We start from the raw sequence: 20,344 nt of genomic DNA on the forward strand, positions 1-20,344 counted from the left end.
CACATTTAGACCTTCAATCTACGTGAAGGGCTTAAATCTAACTTTTATCAGAGTTATAAGGACTGGCTATACTATTAATTGAAGGGTACTCTGATGATTATTTACTATCCCTTGCAATTATAGCTCACTCTTGAGTATCAGAAAAGATCAGCAAAACAAGATTGGGTACTTGATAAAATGCTCTAATAGCCAGAATAATGGCCCCTCGAAGACATCCACATCCAGAACCTATGAATATGTTAGGTTGCCAGGCAAAGGGAAATTAAAGTTGCAGGTGAAATTAAGGTTGCTCATCAGCTGACCTTGAGATGGGGAAAGTACCCTGAATTATCCAGATGTGCCCAATTACAAGTGTCCTTAAAAGTGGAAGAGAGGGGCACCTGGGTGGCTCAGTTGGTTGAGCATCCGACTTCAGCTCAGGTCATGATCTCATAGCCCACATCACGCTGGGCTCTGTGCTGACAGCTAAGAGCGTGAAGCCTGCTTCGGATTCTGCGTCTCCTCTCTCTGCCCCCTCCCCTGCTCATGCTCTGTCTCTCTCTCTCTCTCTCAAAAATAAATAAACATGAAAAAAAAATTTTAAGTGGAAGAGAAAAGAAGAGGAAGAAGAGAACTGGCATTGAATAAACACTCAGTAAATATTAGCTGCTATTATAATTATGACACAACACCAAAACAGCAGCCTAATTGCTAGCAATTAAATGGGGAGCAAACTCTAGCCCAGCAGCTGCCCCTTTTAATTGCACACTTTGAGTTTCCAATTCCTGATGTTATCTTTCACCAGAACTTAAGCCCAGTCAGTTCTATCTCAAAACTCTTGGTCAAGCCTTCCCCGTGGTACTCTGCAGGGTACACACACGGAAACACACAAGTGAGCTCCCCTACCCTCCTCTACCTCCCCCACCCCCATCCAGCGTACTCTTCCTGCCAAGTCCCACTCAGGAGAAAAGGTTCCTTTCTCCCGGCTCCTCAAACACCATCTCACCCCACTATCTTCCCTACGTGCATGTTTTTTTTAAAGCAACAGAACAGCGCTGACCAACAAATACTAGTATGATCAAACTTTGCACAATGGATTATGAAGTCCCTCTCAAACCTTGACATTGCCATGTCCAATTGGGCTTGGTTTTCTGATGAATTCGCAAAGGTCTTCTTCTGGAATTCCCACACATGCCTACCTACAGCATTTTTCCTAAGAACCAAAAACTAGAAAAATTCCAAACATCCATCAAGAGCGGAACAAATAATAAATTGTGGTATACTCGTATGATGAAATGATCTTTGGCAACGTAAATGTGAACAACAGTCACACACAACCACACACGTCAACCTCAGACATAACAATGAGTGAAAAAATACACGTTATGGGATTCATTTATACATACATTGTTGAGAAACTGACTTCTGGTGTAAGAAGTCAAGACAGCAGCTTGGGAAGGAGGAAGAGGTCCGATCTGGAAACAAGGGGTCTTTGTCGTGCTGTCAGTGTTCCACTCTTCGACGTGTACAGTCCATGCAGGAGTGTGTTATCACTTCGGGATCGTCATGAGGCTGTGTGCACTTGAGTATACTCTTCGGTATGTAATTTTAATTGCACTTCAATTGTTTTTAAAAGTTTAAAGTATGCATATAAAATGATAAAAATCAGTCACTAGTTCCAATTGTGAGTTCTCACCCATCCCTAAAGTGTCATAAAGTGAACACTAAAATCCTTGGACTGAGTTCCCCTACCCTGAAAGGACTGAGTTCCTTTTCTTCAATTTTCTGCCACTTTGCCTTTTTTTTCTACATCATCAAGTAGCATCAAAACCTTCATCGTATAGACATGTTAGGTCAATCAGACACAACAGGAATATGAAGTATTCTGCAAAACTGTGCAGAGCTTTACAAAGGCAGACAGTATATTCCAAGAGAAAAAGGTAACTTCTTGCAACATAAGTAGGTATTCATGAAAGAATACTCAGACAAGGATTTAGACTTTTTTCTCTAGAAAAACCTCAAAAAATGTATTAAACATTTATCGTAGCCCTTCTGTGTACCTATGTCAATAAAGAGACAAAAGACTGTGAAGTAAGTGTTGTGACAATGGGGAGTGGAGGAAGCATAGAAAGAACCCCGTAGGAAGATCAGCGGTGGGGGGGCAGGGGGGTGGGGATGGGGGTCAATACTGCAAGGTCCCCCCTCTACTCTGAGAGATCCAAACTGAGAGATCCTTTGGGGAAAATACCCATTCGAGTCCTGATTACTTCCTTGCTTTTTAAATAAGTTCAACAAAGATCCCAATCTCAACTATCATGTACAAAAAGCCTAAAACTTCTCCCAAGTTTTAACTACTGGTGTAGTTTTTATAATGAGTTGGGGTTTTTCCCACCTATTGGGATAGTATGAGAAAGTCCAAATAAAGGGAATGAGCTTACATTTTATTGTTGCTGTTGCTGTTGCTGTTAATTAGGAGAGAATATTACACCAAGCTTCCCACCCCTGTAGATATCACAGCATATAGTTTGTGGGTTTTTTTAAAGACTCACAACCACAGCGCCCGGAAGCTAAGAGTGGGGCAGAGATAAAGGACAGGGGAGCACCCTCTCCTCCACAGCATAAACATCACTCAACACTGCTTCCTATCAACCAACCCATAGTAAATGCAGAGCATTCAGTTCTCAAGAACTTTGAAAATGGACCCCATCATCCCAATGTGGATTCTAAAGAGTCTTGCCTATATTTAGAAAATATCTGGCATACTATGAGCTCACTTGATAAATATAGAATGCATGTGAATTACTCCTGTCTTTTAAAAGAACATTTGCTCACTTGCTTCTTTTCTCTTCACCGCATCCCTGGGACGAAGAGAATGAAGGAGAGGGATAAGTCGGTGCCATCACATAAATGCAGTCCCCTCACCTGGTCTGAGACAGGACAAAACTGATTGTTCCAGAGAAACTAAGCACCATCCTTTCTAACATCAGGACACCATAAGATGATGAAAAGAGCCATTACCAGGGAAGACAAAAGACAGGACACATGTGAGCTCCCTAGATAGATTTGACATCCATATCCTGAGTAAAACCAGACTTCCTTCTCAAGCTCAAAGACAAGGGACTGGGGTCCAGTGTCTCTGGCAAAAGCGCTTCCTCCTTATACCACACAGATAACAGCTCCCCATTTGGCAAAGCAGTGGTCATTTGTACCAACATTCTCTAGTGACCAAAAGACATTAAGAGCTCAAGAATGCCTCTCATGACCTCCACCTTGTGGTTCCATGGTCAGTGCCTATAGCATCCATCATGACGAACAAGGATAAAGACAGACCTTTCACACAAGTCAAAACAGTCTCAGTGAGCAGCACTAGGGGCTGACGACAAACTTTTATGGGCAACTTCAATATATGTGTGAATGATGACACTGACAGGTGGTGAGAAAGCTCTGGAAAGCTGAACCGTTTTTGAATTTTGCTCCTTAGTGGAGTCTCCCAGCTAGGAGTTATAAGCATTAACACCTTTTTGCATATAGGACTAAAGACAGACAGTGGAGATACATCTGCGACCTAACAGTGGCAATTCTTCCACAAATACACATACAGCTGCATGTGAGTAACATCTACAGGATACAATTTGAGAGTAACCTGAAGGGTTAGTACAGACCTTCTAGACTCCATTATTATCAAGTAAAAGTTCAAAGCATCAGAAGTGACTGCCAAGATCTGTATACAAGATAAGGCATCACGTGGTGTTCTCGTTAGCTCATGAAGAATCTGTGATGCGACCCACAAAACTGGAAAAAGGAACACCTCAGTAATAAACCTTCCATGAAAAGCATGAATGAAACTACCAACTACAGCGATGAGTACTGCCAGAATGCCCCAGCCAGGTCTTTTCAAACCAGTACCTGACCAAGTGCCCAGCTGTTAGCCACTGACACCCACTAATGGGGTAGAGAGGATAATCCTGGCAATTCATCCATAAAGCTGTGTCAGAAAGACCCCCATGCCCCTCCTTTCTCCCACAGTCCCAAGTCTGGATCACACCTCATTCTCTCTACCTTTGCCTCCCACATTCCATGAGGTGCCAAGGCTTTTAATTTATAGTCACTCCTGAGTTCACCTCCTTCCTCTACATTACCAGCACTGCTACACCTGTTACAGAGTCATCTAATTACCTCTAAGTCTAACCCACTGCAGATACTACAGCCAGATGAATCTTCATTCCAAGGCAGGAAAACACCACAGTATTCCTCCCACTTGAAATTTTATTTTGGTTTGTTGTTGTTGTTCTTGTAGTTACTCTTCCTTACAGAAAATATCAAAAATAGAGTTCTGGGGGTGCCTGGGTGGCTCAGTTGGTTAAGCATCCGACTCTTTCTTGATTTCAGCTCAGGTCATGATCTCATGGTTTGTGAGATCGAGCCCTGCATTGGGATTCTCTCTCTGCCCCTCCACTGTGCAAGTACCCGCACTCTCTCAAAATAAATAAACTAAAAATAAAATAAAATAGAGTTCTGTACCTCCATGTACCCATCATCCAGCTTCAGTAATTATCCCCTCAGAGCCAATCTTGTTACCTCTGTACCTCAACTCGCTGAATAATTTCAAAGCTCATACATCAAACAATTTCATCTGCAAATACTTTAATATCATTCTCCTTACATAACTAGAAGTCCTTCACCACAGCCCCCCCAAATCAACAATCATTTCTTGTATCATTAAATTTCCAATGTCTAGATTTTCATGATTCTCCTATACATCATCATCATCTTTTACTTTTATTTACAGTTTGTTTGAATCAGGATAGACACAGTCCAAACATTGTGATTAGTGAGTTCCTTAAAAGCCTCTTCTAAACTATAGTTTCCCTCTCTATTCCTTTTTTTTTTTTTTTCTATCTTGCTTTGTTGTCTCTTTTTGGAATGGTTTTGTGGAAATCTTAAGTGTTTACCTTGGTTTTTAACCAATCCTTACAACCTTTTATTACCACTAGTCTGCATCTATATTAAGTTCCAATCAAATCGTATCCTAAATGTGGTCTTTTTAAAATATGTCTAAAAACTCTTTGATATTCACACCTTCAAACAGAGCAGCTTAATTTCATTCCCTTTGAAAGAGTGCATTTGACTTAGTGACTCACTTCTAATGAGTAGAATAAGGTGGAAGTAAACGTGTATATCTTTAAGACTGACAACCACAAAGGCACTGTGGCATTCTCCTTGCTCTCTCCAGTGTGGGATCACTGGCTCCAGGAGAAGCCAGTAGCCGGCCATGTTATGAGAACTCTCAGGCAGTTCTGCAGAGAGATCCATGAGTAATCTCTTTCCAGGAGGGAAGCCTCCTGCCAATAGCCACGGACTTGAGTGAACTTGGCAGTGGGTTCTCCAGCCCTAGTGGAGTGGCCCCTGCTGACTGCAACCTCATGAGAGATGCTGAGGCACATCTCCCAGCTAAGCACCTCCTAGGTTCCCCACCTGCAGAGAATGTCAGACAATAAATGTTTGTTTCAGGCTGCTGAGTTTTGGGTGATCTGTTATACAGCAGTAGGTAACCAATATGCCATGCTTTCTTTTTTTTTAATGTTTATTTTCTAATGTGAATTTATTTTTTAAAAAGAGACAGAGCACAAGTGTGGGAGGGGCAGAGAGAGAGGGAGACAGAGACTCTGACACGGGCTCCAGGCTCTGAGCTTTCAGCACAGAGCCCGAAGCGGGGCTCGAACTCACAAACCATGAGACCATGACCTGAGCCAAAGTCAGACGCTTAACCAATGGAGCCACCCAGGCGCCCCACTAATATGCCATATTTTCTGATGTCACATCATTGCCATTCCTGGAAATGCCCTTCCCATCCAGTTCTTTGTGTCCAAATTTAACCATCTTTTCAAGCTCGCCATCTCCAGAGCCATCCCTGGAACCTCCACTTCCCCAACACTCCAAAATCTGGAAACAATTGCTCCTTCCTTTGATTTCCTCAAGAGCTCTGTATCTGGTTCTAAATCAAACTGTCTAAAACTAACCTGGCCAAAGGTAAAACCAATTCAACTACTACTCACATACCTAAAATGTGTAGTTTTAACATCACAGTCTTCCTAAATTAACTGTTGCTTCAAACGTGCCAGGCACGCACTTGTCTTCACGGTTCATGCTCTCACATCCTTCAAGCCTTTGCTTACATGTGACCTTCCCAGTTGGGTCCTCCCTGACAGCCTATTAAAACCACCAGAGATCTCATGTCTTCCCACCCTGCACCCACCCAGCACTCTCCATCCATTCCCGCAGGTTTACTTTCTCCTACAGCACTTCTCACAGTGTTCTCATCATACCACTTCCACCTGTCTCCCACTTTGCAGGCTGAAAGCTCCAGGGAGGCTGGCATTTTGTGTATTCGTTCAGTGCTCCAGCCTGAGGCCCTAGACAGTGCATGCCCAGGACACGGAGTGTGCTCCACAACACCTTGCTGGATAAGAGATCAATATGGCTTCATACACCATGTAAGAGATGTAATGCTCAATACACAATTTGAGGGGCACCTGGGGGGCTCCATCAGCTAAGCCTCCAACACTTGGTCTCGGCTCAGGTCATGATCGTGCAGTTTGTGAGATCAAGCCCCGCGTCGGGCTCTGTGCTGACAGTATGGAACTTCTTTGGGATTCTCTCTCTCCTTCTCTCTCTGCTCCTCCCCTGTTCTCTCTCTCTCAAAATAAATAAAAAACATTTAAAAAAATAAACATTTTGATATCTTAGGTATCTTTGTGTCTACAAGCACTTTAAGGAGGCTTAACCAATCTCCTTCTTCAATAGATAAAAACAAAGCAAAACAAAACGTTGAAACTCAATCTCCTTCTTCGATAGATAAAAACAAAACAAAACCTTGAAACATCCCAAAGCAGTCAATCTTAAAAAAAGATGACTTAAGAATTATTACATTTCTTAAAAGTAGCCAAAATAGCCCTATCATGTATGCTCCTTGGCAGTTTGATTAAGTAGGATTTCAGGTGATTATAGATCATTACCTAAATTCACCTGTGGGCCAACTGCACCCCTCCTGCCTTTGTGTCCCTCACATGTTACAGCTCATCTATCATCTCAAAACCTCCTTAAATGCAGAAGTGGATCTTTTACATCTTCATACTCCAGATAACAGGGCAACCTATAAGCGTTCATTAAGAAAGTATCAAGATCGGGATGCCTGAATGGCTCAGTCCATCAAGCATCGGACTCTTGATTTCAGCTCACAGCTGTGAGAACGAGCCCCAGGTCGGACTCCATGCTGAGCGTGAAGCTTGCTTAAGACTCTCTCTCTCCCTCTGCCCCTCTCCCCCACTCGCCTTCTCTACAATAAAAAATAAAATAAAATAATCATTTAAGAAATGGTCAGAATTGTTAGCACCTTGGGCCACCCCTTCTCCTTACCCAAAAGCACATCACAGGCACACCCACACACACATGCCCTGTAACAATGCCATGGCGAAAACTATCTTCATTCAGAAGATGAAGCCTCTGAAGCAAATGTATCCACGGACTTATTTTTCCAAAGCAATGTTAGAACTGAAACCTTAGCCACCTCTTTGACTCACAACATTCTTGTCTAAATTATACTGCTGCTACCAAAAAAAGAAAAAAAAAGTTGAATCATTTATCTGACTTCTGACATATGGTTCCTACTAACAAGCCATACACACACACACACACACACCACAGAGGGTCAAATTCTAACAGTAGATGGTGATATTCAAGATGAAGGATGTCGCTTGTAAATTACTTCACAGTTTATGTAAGTAATAACGCTAGAAAAAAATCGTTGCAATGCACAGTAACCTGACTCTTGATTGCCGAGGCAAAGTTCAACACAGAATTGCTCTTTGTTTTTAAGATCCAGAACAATGCTGGAAAAGAGATGTCTAGCTATGATATAATCAAAGCTTTGTGTCATTTCAAGGATACACAGTTACATTCATGTTCTGGCACAAAAAAGCACCACTATATTTTAGAGAAAGGGTCAGCAAACTACAGAGCTCAAGGGCCAAAGGTGGCCCATCGCCTGTTTTAGTACAACTGACAAGCTACGAATTTTTATATTTTTACATTTTTTAATGGTTGGGGGAGAAACCAAAAGAAGAAGAAGAAGTCACATGGGTGGCGTGTGAAATTTATACGAAATTCAAATTTCAGGGTCCGTCAATAAAATTTTACTGGATCAGTCACACTCATTCATTTATGCATCATCTATGGCTGCTTTTGTGCTACAACGGCACAAGCGAAAAGCTGCAACAGAAACCCTATGTCCCACAAAGCTGAAAATACTTATTACCTGGCCCTTTACAGAAAAAGTTACCACCCTTCAGGGCATGGAAGCTGAATCCTGACCGCCTCTATTTAAAGCCTAACGTTTGTTAATATTACTCACTTATTAACTGTGTTGTGTGACCTTGACCAAATTACTTAACCACTCTGCCAAAAACCTCAGTTTCCATAGCTGTAAAATGAGGTCAATAACAGCACCCACCTTATGGGGTCACTGCGAGTTGTGAATTAATAATACATGCAAAGCACCTGAAATAGTCCTGGGCACAGAGTGAGCCACTGTTGAACACCGGCTGGAACCATCATCCCTTCTTGCTCTGGAACGTGTTTTCCAAACACGTGCCACCAAGGTGCTTAGACTTCAAACTAGCCCCACAAACCTACTCACCAAGGTACAAGTGAAGAATGAGACAACAAGAAAGGAAAGAAAAAGCAGAATGAAGAGGGGGGAGCAGGGGATAAGAAGTGAAAGGAAAAAGCAGGCAGACCCCACTCAGCAGGGACAGTAGGTGGCCTACTCGAAGGGGAAGTATAAATTAGGATAATTTCATCTACACTAGCAGATTAAATAACTTCTGTGGGCTGACTGGATACTAATCACCATGTGGAAGCTGTCTCTAGGGGGGAAAAGTATTCACAATTCCCAGCAAGTGACTTATAAATGAACCGCTGGGTCAAGCCCATTTCCAAGTGGAGAACTTCCTGTATTTTACATTCCTAGACAAATGACAAGTGAGAGTTGTGGCACACTCTGCATCTTGTGATCCATGTCTAGTAGCTATTTAAAAGGAAACCATGTGTGTAAGGACCCTGTGCAGCCCAGGAGCCCCTCCTCGGGCCCCTCGGAGGAGGCCAGGGGTAAGCAGTCTTAGCCAGGAGTCCTCATTGTGTTCAGAATGGCGCTTACTTCCAAACGCTAAGAAAAAACCCTGTTCCCATAAATAGAACACGAGCTCATTCACCAAAAATGGACGTGCGTGGCAACTGGGAGGTAAACATGGTGTTAATAGAAGAGACACTTAACCTGCTACCGAGGTTGGGAAACGCTCTTTCCCAGGGCTCTCATCTGGAATATCTTCTCTACGCAAAGCTGAGTTCCTGCTGTTTCCATGTATCTTTACAAATTGCACTGTTTCCTTTCTTCAATTATTATTTCAAAACCCTAGACACTTCCCCCACCCCCAAAAGAATTGTTGTAACACTCACAACTGCACCAGAAACAACTCTCTTTATTCTTCCAGTCCAACCTTGATCCCTCTAACCCTCACTACTGCTTTGGTTCATGCTTACAGTCAATCTTTCCTGCAGAGGCTAAACACACATACCAAATATGTTCAAAAGACGTGATGGAGAAGCATGACATGTAAAACCTTAAAGAAAGAAGAGACATTATTACCCAAGTGATTTCTACCAATTGTGCAGGAAAGGCAGAGTGATTGAAAGCAATCACCCAGGACAGCAATTAAGATGCTCCTGAGTAGAGGCAAGGTAAAAACACTCACTGAGAATGAATCTGCTGGGACAGTCCTACGGAAGGCTTCGGCTTGAGGGTCAAGGTCATCTGGGCCACAGGACTGACTCTTGGAAGAGTGTCTGCCTTCTTAGACGAAGTGTGCTTTGCTGCTTGCTCAGGAGGGACCCAGGAGGAAGCAGCCGCAAGACTCTGCCCTCCAAAGCCTGGGGATGAGGTGTCCTGGGCAGCTGCTGTCTCACAGGCTTTGCCCTTGGTCCCCGGTTTACACACACAGAGTTGAGGCCGGAGACACATCCCTCCATTCTGGCATGGTGGAACACAGCTTGCTGCAGGGAGACAACAGAAGACACAACTCTGAAGAAAAGCATTGGAGACTTAACAAGTCCTTCCAAGGGCTTTTAACATCAGCACCAGAATGCTCTCCAATAAAATAAAACCTTACTTAAAGACATGATGACAAGGACAACAATGATGACGATGATAGCTAATATTTATTAATGGCTTCCCAGGTGCCAGGCGGTTCTAATACGTATCGACAAATTGAACGCCACCCCCCTCCCCAGCAACCGCGGTAAGGAGAGGTTTTATTTTGCCTGTTTTACTGATGAGGAAATAGACACAAGGGTTATGTAATTTGCCAAAGGTCACACAACTATGAGTAAATAGAAGAGGTGGGACTTGAATCCAAGTGAACTGGCTCCAACATCATCTTTCTTTTGTTTTTGCTTTTGTGTGTGTGTTTTTCAACGTCATCATTCTTAACCACTTCATTAGAGCTGCCTCTCAGAAATGCACCAGAAATGCATCAGCAATGGAAAACTTAAGAAAATGCTTTGCCTTTCTTTTTAAATTGTGCTCAGTGGCTTAAGTTTAAATTTCAGGTACCCAAATAAGATGTGATAAGCCCAAGTCCAATCCCCAACCCCAAAAAAGTGCTACAAATTTCATCTTGCATAAGCTATCGGAGCCTGGAGTGACTGACTCAGAAATGCAGACTAACTCACTTTTTTGTTTTTACATGACAGAAGGATACAGAGGTTGAAAATCATCCAGATACACTTTTATACTTCTGTTTTCAAAAAGCCAGTGCCCTGTACACCATTCCTAATCTTACAGTGAAAGGCAACCAAGAAGAAGCAAGCCCTTTATCTCCTATTTGCTAGGATGCACGTACTCGGAATCACAAGACTTGTGGCCAGAGTTTCAAAGTTAGCGGGGCTACGGGTCATGGGTAAGTGGGTTTCATCACAGGCAAGGTCCCAGAGAAGTTGAGATGTTATCAACTTAAATTTCATTAGGTTAATGTTATATAGGCTGATGGACAGGATTCCTTCAGTTTATGTGTCCAAATGCACTCATTTACACCAACTGATTTTGTTATCAGTCCACTTTTGACTTAAACTAAACCCTTGGTCCTCAAGCAGATCATACTACTACAACACCCATAAAATGAAATGCCAGATTCAGTCCATAAACATTTACAAAATAGATGAGGGATATGAACAAGAGGAAGCTTAACTATGGATGAGCCAAATGACCAAGACCTAAAAGCCCTTTAACCTCCTGATTTTCTATAAAAGAGAGAAGCAGCTTTCCCATCTTCCTACAATATGATTCCGATTAGTTATAGAAAATAATGGTAAGAAATGACTGTCAAGTGTCAGAATAGGCTGACAAATTTTCCAAAAGTGGGAAGGGATTCTTAAAAAGCAAAGAAAAATGCAACCAGCTCCCTACGTGACCTTAGCTTGTTATTTAACCTTAACCTCTGTACCTATACATGTTTGGGGGCAGGAGGGCAGTAACTGCTTGTTCTAAAACGGTCCCCAAGAGCTCTTCCCAAATTAGGCTTCTAGAATTCTAAGTCCAAAACTATGCACTTCCAGGGTTCAGGATTCTAATTTATCAGCATTTTCCGGGCCAACCAATGATCATTGGGTCCCTACTCGGCCATGGTTATTTATGGAATGTCACAGAAATGGAAATGGGCTCCACCCAGAGAGAACAGAAGTGGCCACGAGGGAGGACAGGACGGGGCTTTCAGAGCTGAGCCTCTGCCAAAGATCACCCCCCCAAGCACTTTCATGTATACATTCTCTTCATGCTTTCAATTAGAAACATGTTTCATTTTAACATCTGAGAATGATTTCCGCTTCTTCTCCCTCCCAAGGTGTGCTGCAAATGTCCCCTCATCTACCAGGAAGGCTGCACAGAGCAGCGTACGAAAGTTGGTACCCAGATGGGGGCCAATCATGAAATTTTCCAAAATACCACTGAGGATATACAACCAGAACCTGTCTTTAGGAGGACAAAGAGGGATTCGAAGCGTCAAAGGGTAGAGATATTTTAACTCTACAAATTTGGTAGCATGTGAGAGGCAGGGACCTTAAACTTATAAAAACTTTCTACCATAAGAGAAAGAACATGTTATAGAGTAGTGTGACTATATATGATACCACCCTTCTGCAGTAAATGTTGAGAGAACAATAACACGGGGGCACCTGGGTAGCTCAGTCGGTTAAGCATACGACTTTGGCTCAGGTCATGATCTCACGGTTCCTGAGTTCGAGCCCTGGTGGAGCTCTGTGCTGACAGCCTGGAGCCTGCTTCGGATTCTGTGTCTCCCTCCTTTTCTGCCTCTTTCCCACCTGTGGTCTCTATCCGTCTGTCTCTCTCTCTCAAAAATGAATAACATTAAAAAAAAAAAAAGAATTAAAAACAAAAAAGAATAAGGAGAATGACAATTTTCCCTTCCACCTAACCCCCCATAGGCTCTGACAGCAGCTTCCTGGAGCATGCAGACAGGAGGGGCTGGCTGGACCTGGGTCAGGGAAGGGAGGGGTGGGACAGAGTCCCTCAATGCCAAGGTAAGCCCCTCACCTGCCATGAAAAGAAAAGCAAACCTCACGTCCTGCAACCACATTTTATCAAGCCGTTTCTCCTAGGAAACTGGGACTCCATGTCGTGGTTCTTGTGTGGCACTTGCTAAAGTGTGGTGCTTGGACCAGTGGCGGCAGCCGCCAGAAGCGCTTCAGAAGGGCACAATCTTCCATTGCCCCAGGTCTGTTAAATCCCAGACTGGAGTTCAGCAAACTGACCACCCTCTAGAGGAGTCAGATGCACACCCAGCTCTGAAAACCGCGGACATACGATGTTTGGAAACGGGCACTCTTCCACCAGCAAGTGTTTTGAGAATTTTTCTTAAACTCATTTTTTCTAAGTCCAGTATAATTAACATACAGTGTTATGTTAGTTTCAGGTGTACAACATCGTGATTCAACAATTCCACAAATTAGGATTTACATTTTTATAACTGCAAATTTGGTGTTTTCACCCCTACAATTGCATTTATTTTATTGAATTCTTGCTGTGATAAATGTGCTTGTTTTATGTTGCTGCCCTTTTATTTTTAATGCATAAAAAAAAAAACTTCCCATGTGACCAAATTCTCAAGATTATTATGGGTCCCTTCCAAAAGTTTATATATTGTCATCATCTACTTCATGGCCAATGCAAAAATTTGTAAGCACTTATGAGAAAACTGTTATTCTAACCGAGGCAATGAACTATGTGGAAAATTATAAATAAATGTTACAGAAGTATTTTAAAACCACTTTTTCCACCAGTCGATTCTGCATTTGCCCAGCCACAAGTAGTTCAACACAATAAGTAAACACTACATCAAGATATTATCAGTGGGGTGGGCAGTGGTTTTCAGGCTTTGCCACACATTAGAATCACTTGGGGAGCTTTTAAAACTCTCAAAACCCAGGGCTGACACCAGCCTCTGAATCAGAATCTCTGGGGGAGGGGATCAGACATCAGTTTAGGTTGCTTTTGTTTTTGTTGTTGTTGTTGTTTTTCTTAAACTCTCCAGGTGATTGCAACATGCAGCCAAACTTGAACAAAATCCTAATCCAGACTTGCTGACAGATTGGGTTTCATAAAATGCAGCTCTTTGGATTTTTTTTTCTCCTTTGTTCAAAAACTTTCAACCCAAATTAGCTGCCTGTGAGATACATTAAAGACCCCCTGCACCTGGCCCAAGCCCCCCTTCCACCCTCACTGCCCCCTGCCCATCCCTACAGAAGCCCACCACTCCCCACCTCTGCACATGGTGCCCTGTCCCGAAACATGTCTCCCAAGCTCGTGCTCATGTGAAACCACCTCCTTCTCCATGAAGTACTTCTCAAATGCCCACCGGCCCCACCGTGATCTGTTGGACACCTGAACTCCTGTCCCCTTTTATCTTTCACATCACAGTCCCTATACTCTGCCACATGTCATTAATGATCTCAACAAGTTCTCTTATGTCCCGAATGAGATTATAAACTCAGGTCCATTAATTGGCTTACGTAGAATTTCCAGTACCCTAGGATGGAAGCTTTAACCTCATCTTGGTCCACTAACTGGTGTGAAAGCAGAGCCACACCTTTCCAAAGGATGCTGGGAGTTGACGACATCTGAAAAGGGAATACAATCAGTGGGCTCCTAATCCGCTCCATGATGACGTCTAAACCTCCAGGCTTCATTTGCAAGTTGCATCTTCGATCAAATCTCCAATCCTCCAAAGATGTTTTTAAACACAAATTAATATTAAAATATACTCTGCTAATGTAGAAGATCTGTAGTGGCATTAAACAATCTGCAGTTAAAGAAACCATCTCAGAAGCCCAGATCCGATGTATTCTAGAAGAAGTTTGAAGGGATAGGACACTCTGAATAAAGCTGGTCAAGAATGAACAGAAGAGAATATCACAGGGCGCCTGGGTGGCTCAGTAGGCTAAACATATGACTTCATTCGGCGCAGGTCACGATTTTGTGGTCCTTGAGTTCAAACCCCACACTGGGCTCTGCTCTCACAACTCAGAGCCTGGAGCCTGCTTCAGATTCTGTATCTCCCTCTCTCTCTGGCCCTCCCCGACTCATGCTCTGTATCTCTCTCAAAAATAAACATCAAGAAAAAAAGAAAGAAAAAGAAAAGAAAAATCACAATGCACTGGTAGAAACTGTGACAAGTTACTAAACTTCCAGGGCAAAAGCATGTTAAGGAGATTAGCCTAAGAGGTTCAGATGCAGCGGAAACAAAAAAAGAGCTTCTGCAAGGTGCCTGCACACAGAGATAGCTCAGAGAACTGCAGACTGTTCCCTGAGCATTCACCTGATACCAAGCTGAACAGGGCAGGACACCATGAGGCCAAACTCCCCAGGACCTGTAAGGTGCAAATTCCCAATCCTGACCTGCCAAAGTCAAGACATTCAGTACAGCCCCCAGAATTAAACCCCTTTTGTTTATTAAAGTTTATTAATTTTGAGAGAGAGAGAGGGAGAGGCAGAGAGAAAATCCCAAGCAGGCTCCACACCATCTGTGCAGAACCCAGTATGTCAGATGCTTAACCAACTGAGCCACCCAGGTGCCCCCAGAATCAAAGCCCTTTAAAGAGAATAGCAAACCTGGATATCAAAATCAGGCAAGAAGAGTACATGAAAAGAAAGCTAACACACAAATCAGTTAAGGATACAGGTACAAAATACCTAAGTAAAATATTATTTCAGAAACAGAAAAGCAAGCAGAACTAATTCCAAAAATATAAGGATGGCTTTAATGTCAACAAATCTGTCTACGGAATTTCCCATGTTAGAACATTAAATGAGAATTTATCTCAATGAATGCAAAACAACTTCCAATAAAATTCATCACTTACTCCTAGTAACAAACAAAACTTTAGCCAACTAGAAATACAAGGGGATTTCCTTGTTCTGGTAAATAGGACCTACAGCAAATCCCACAACAAACAGCATACCAAAACATACAGCAAATACTACGAGGAAACTGTAGAAGCATTCCTATCAAAGTCAGAAACAAGTCTAAATGCCTATAATAGCCTCTAATAATTGATGTGGTATTGTAGTGTGCAGCTAATAGGACAAAACAAGAAAAAGAAATAAAAGGTCTAAGAACTGGAAGGAAGAAACAAATCTATCATTATTTTCAATTCAAGTAAGTGTCTACATAAATGATTGAAAAGACTGTACAAACTATTTTAAGTGATAATGTGGCACTGGTTTAGAGACAGAGAAACAGATCAATACAATATAACATAAAACTTACAAACAGACTAAAATATGGAGTTGTGCAAGGTGATGGAGGAGACATAATAAACGGGTACAGAAACAATGGACTACTTAGTGGTGTTGGAAAATAGGCATTTAACTAAAAGAATTAAAATTAGATCCCTCCAGGTGCCTGGGTGGCTCAGGTGGTTAAATGTCTGACTCTTGATTTCGGCTTAGGTCATGATCTCACATCTTGTGAGTTCGAGCCTGGGGTTAGGCTCTGTGCTGGAGGTGCAAGTGTTAGCAAAGATTTAGGGAAATGGGAACTCAATTAAATACTACTATGTACTGCTCACAGGATATATTTTATACTCACCTCTGTAAAAAGCAATTCGGCAATAGTTAGTAAGGTTCTAATGTGAAAACCCTAATACCCAGTGATTTTACTTCTCTGCTGTCATGTGCTCAAGGAGACACATACAGGTATGTTCATGGCACACCAGTAACAGTAGGAAAATACTGATATCGATAAACTGTATTATATTCATACAATGAAATATTACACAGCAGTTAAAATCATGACCCACATCTGCATCTAGCTCCATGGAGGGATCATGAAAATAACATTCACTGAAAAAGTAAATTACATGATGATACTTTGGAATACTGTTTTTTGTATGATTGTAATAACTGTCCGTGTAATCTTTTAAACATATAAAACAATGCCAGTCATTTTTAATAGACCTATGAAATCAACAAAAGCATAAAAAATTATGTACCACATTCACACGAAATTCACGACAGCGATCACCTCTTGGAAAGAAGTAGAACACTGTAAGAGAAGAAAATAAATCACTTTACTGGCCCTTTTTTTTTTTTTTCCTTAGAAGACAGATGGGCAGGAGACAGACAACAAGGCTACTCAGCTCAGCTGTGCACAGTACCTACACAGGGATTTACTACTCCACCCTTTGTACTTTTCCGTGTATTTTTCTATTTTTTCAAAATCGAACTAATTTTTAAAAGCAATCCCGCAAAGGCAATTGAGAATTGAAGGCAGCTAAAACATGTTCCTTAATCACAGTGGTGCCAACAGGTGGTTCTAACAGGTAGGAGGCAGGTCAGTGTCAGAAAGCACCACCATGACCAGGATGAACTCAGTCCACAAACCCTGAGCTTGCAGAAAGCCGACGTCAAGACGTGGGTGAGTAGGATACACAGAGAAATCCTACTCTGTCCTGGCTGCCAGGTCGGTCTTCTGAAAAACCCCTTTCATCATTTGAAACAAATTCTCAGATTTCACCCCAAACAAATACTCTCTGATTTCTTCCATATTTGAATCCAACTCCAGTTGACAAGCTGATCCTTAAGTTCTTTAAAAGTTTGGTGATTGTATTTTTAGGAAGTAACCCATGCCCTGAAGCTCAGCCTCTATTGCTTTTAATTCTAAAAAAGTAACTCTTAGTTATATTTAAAACCCATCCCAGCCCACACAGGGCCAACAGTGTGACTATCTCTGCCCCTTGCTTTTCTCTCCAAACAAGTTGTAGCATGTCGACCACATGTGTCCCGCGGAGAAATGTGAGTCTAACTGTGTCTTCTGTGATCAGAGACAGCAGGTGAGAAATGGCTTTGCTGTGTGTGTCTTCACAGTAATTCCCAGCTGCCCTTTGAAGTTATTCAATAACACTAAGTGATATCAGATCACAAGAAACATAGCATGAGGTCACACATCTTGGTCTAACTCTGTCTGCTCCTTGTACCAAACCCAAATAAATGCTGGGCTTGCCTTGCAAATGTCTCCAGGTCAGCTTCCTCCAAAATCCCTAATGAGCAAAAAATATTAGCATAGCATCCCCATGCCTTTTCTATCCAGCCTTATGCAATAATGAAGAATTCCACATCACCGAATTTTGTACACAGGTGAACCAAGCACCAACACGTATAGTAACCCTTAGGGGGTTTGATCGTTAGGAAAAGCCACGTGAAATGCTTTAGGGCTGGGTGTGTGTGTGTGTGTGTGTTCATGTTCTCTCTCCAAGTCAGGCTATCAAGTAGCATAGGCTTTCTCCCCACTCTCTCCTACCCGGTTTGCTTTTGTAATCTACCCCCGATCCCAAGTGACAACTTAACCAAGCAGATAGTCAGATGGTTGTGCAGACAGTCTGCACCAATTATATGGAATGCAAGTCACAAAGGTTGTGTGTGGAATTTCCTGGCTTTTTTCAGGAGTTTAATGCCTTTGTGTCAAGTACGGAGCTGCCATCTGCCGAATTCCCCAGGAGCTGTGTTCTGCAAGGTTGAGGTTCTGGAAGCCTGAGCTCAGCAGGAGTAGCTTGTTACTATGTGATTTAATTTAAAATAGGTCGTCAACTGAGGCCAAACACACTCCTCCCAATGCCATCAATAACTGTGAAATCACTCATGGAATAGAACATAATTAAGTCGTAAGTCATGTAATGAAAAACCACCAGCAGTTTTTCTGGGTTCTGTTTCTGGTCTTATTACTGTCGTTTTATTAACATTTCTTAACTTTTTTTTTTTTTTTTAAGTCCGTGAGAAAAGAAAACAAAGTTAAAGATCTACAGTTTAGACTATATAAACATTTAATTAAAAATAGCAAAAGGAAGAGAAAAACCAGAAAAATATTTTCAGAAAATGCTATTATATAGAAAGAATAAAAGTCTTTAACAAGTTAAAGCCAAAAACTGAAGAAAAAAAAAAGGACAAAAATAGACAATAAAACAGAAGAAAATGCAATTAGTAAAAAACTTGTGGGGTAATATCCAAATTAATCAAGTCATCAAAAGAAATGCAAACTAGGGGCGCTCGGGTGGCTCAGTTGGTCAAGCATCTGTCTCTGATTTTGGCTCAGGTCACCGTTCAGGAAGTTCGAGTCCCGCATCAGGCTCTGCGCTGACAACATGGAGTCTGCTTGGGATTCTCTCTCTCCCTCTCTGCCTCTCTCTGCCTCTCTCAAACGTAAATAAATGAACTTAAAAAAAAAAATAAATGCCAACTAAAACAAGGAGATACAATATTTGGCTAGAAGTCACATAAAAGTATTAATACAAAGTACCACAAAGGTGGTAATAAAATGGCACAAGCCTTTTAAAAAGCAGTTTAACACCATGTTCCAAATATTTCAGTAGCCTCATTTCTAGAAATTTATTCTAACAGTAGTCAAAGAAGGAAATCACTATGCACATACATATGTCAGCTGTCCACAGCCGTGTTATGTATGCTAACGAAAAATTCAAAAGAAGCATCCAGGTTGAGTCAAGTACAGTATTACAACCATTCAAAATTAGAATTGTAATGTGACACTAAGTTTTTTTAAATGTTAATACTGTTCATGTGAATTAAAACAGGGTTTTGTTAGTTATCAATCACCTTCTCTAATAGTATAATTTTATTTTGTGCACTAATGCTAGCACGTATGTATGATAAATACAAGTTTGCGACAAATCTTTGGTTTTACAGATGAAACTATTATGCACATACAGAGTACGATTATAATTGACACCTTTAGGTTCACTGGAAGACCATCTATTTCTAAATAATAAATCTATAATGTGTTTTAATCCTATCATATTATCTTTTTCACTCATTCACACAGTAAGACCTCCCCCCTTCTATGCTAATATTATGCTAAAAACTGGATAAAAAGATGGAGGAAACAAACCTCCTGCTCTCAAGGAGATCAGAGTCCAGGAGGAAAGACATTAAAAAAAAAAAAGTCATTGTACAGTTATGTGCTAGAACAAAGGCATAGAAGGCATGAGAAATGAGGGGTCCTCAATGGGTAAATGACAAATATTTTGATTTATCATATCCAAGGGACTACAAAGGATACAAAGAATTCTTAGAATGGTTTGTTTCCTTGAGGACCAATGAAATCCGCCTGCCCAAGCTCACCTACTGATGGAAAGCAGATGAAGCTTGGCTCTGGAGTCACACTGATCTGAGTCCGGACCACCCCAACCCCACGCCCTTGCTGTGTGCCCTTGGGCCCGTTGCCAAGTTTGACCTGCACTTTGGTCTTTCACTGAAACAAATACTGAGTAACAATTTCTGCATTATTTTGCACCAGGCACTGTCATATGCCCTGTGACTAGGACTGCACACAAGAAAATGCCATCTGTGCCCCATGAGACTCATTGCCCAGACAGAAGACTGACAGGAACAGTGATTATTATTATAAGCATTGTGGAAAGAGCATGGTGCACAGTGGGGGCCAGCCCATATGGGATTTAGGTTATTAGGAAAGACTTCCCTGAGATCATGAAGTTAGGATCAGACCTGAAAGCTGAGAGAAATAAGTAACACAGAGGCCTGGACCTGGAGGGTGGGGCCAAATGTTAGCAATGAAACCTGGCCACAAAGCCATTAAGAAGCAAAACGCAGGATGCCTGGGTGGCTCAATCAGTTGAGCGTACAACTTGACTTCAACTCGGGTCAAGATCTCATAATTGTGAGACGCAGCCCTGAGTCATGCTCTGCACGGACAGCATGGAGCCTGCTTGG

General features: G+C 41.9%; 1 protein-coding gene across 7 annotated transcripts in view; it reads right to left on the minus strand.

The window, feature by feature from the left end:
- The window catches only part of LTBP1 (latent transforming growth factor beta binding protein 1), a 402,262-nt gene that overhangs the window by 346,557 nt on the left and 35,361 nt on the right, over window positions 1-20,344 (minus strand). For all 7 annotated transcript variants that reach the window (XM_049652315.1, XM_049652312.1, XM_049652314.1 and 4 more), the window contains exon 3: window positions 9,789-10,086. In XM_049652315.1, coding sequence (XP_049508272.1) covers window positions 9,789-10,086 — 298 coding nt within the window. The remainder of the gene's footprint in view (window positions 1-9,788; window positions 10,087-20,344) is intronic.

Source organism: Panthera uncia (assembly GCF_023721935.1).
Source record: "Panthera uncia isolate 11264 chromosome A3 unlocalized genomic scaffold, Puncia_PCG_1.0 HiC_scaffold_12, whole genome shotgun sequence".
Classification (NCBI taxonomy): Eukaryota; Metazoa; Chordata; class Mammalia; order Carnivora; family Felidae; genus Panthera; species Panthera uncia.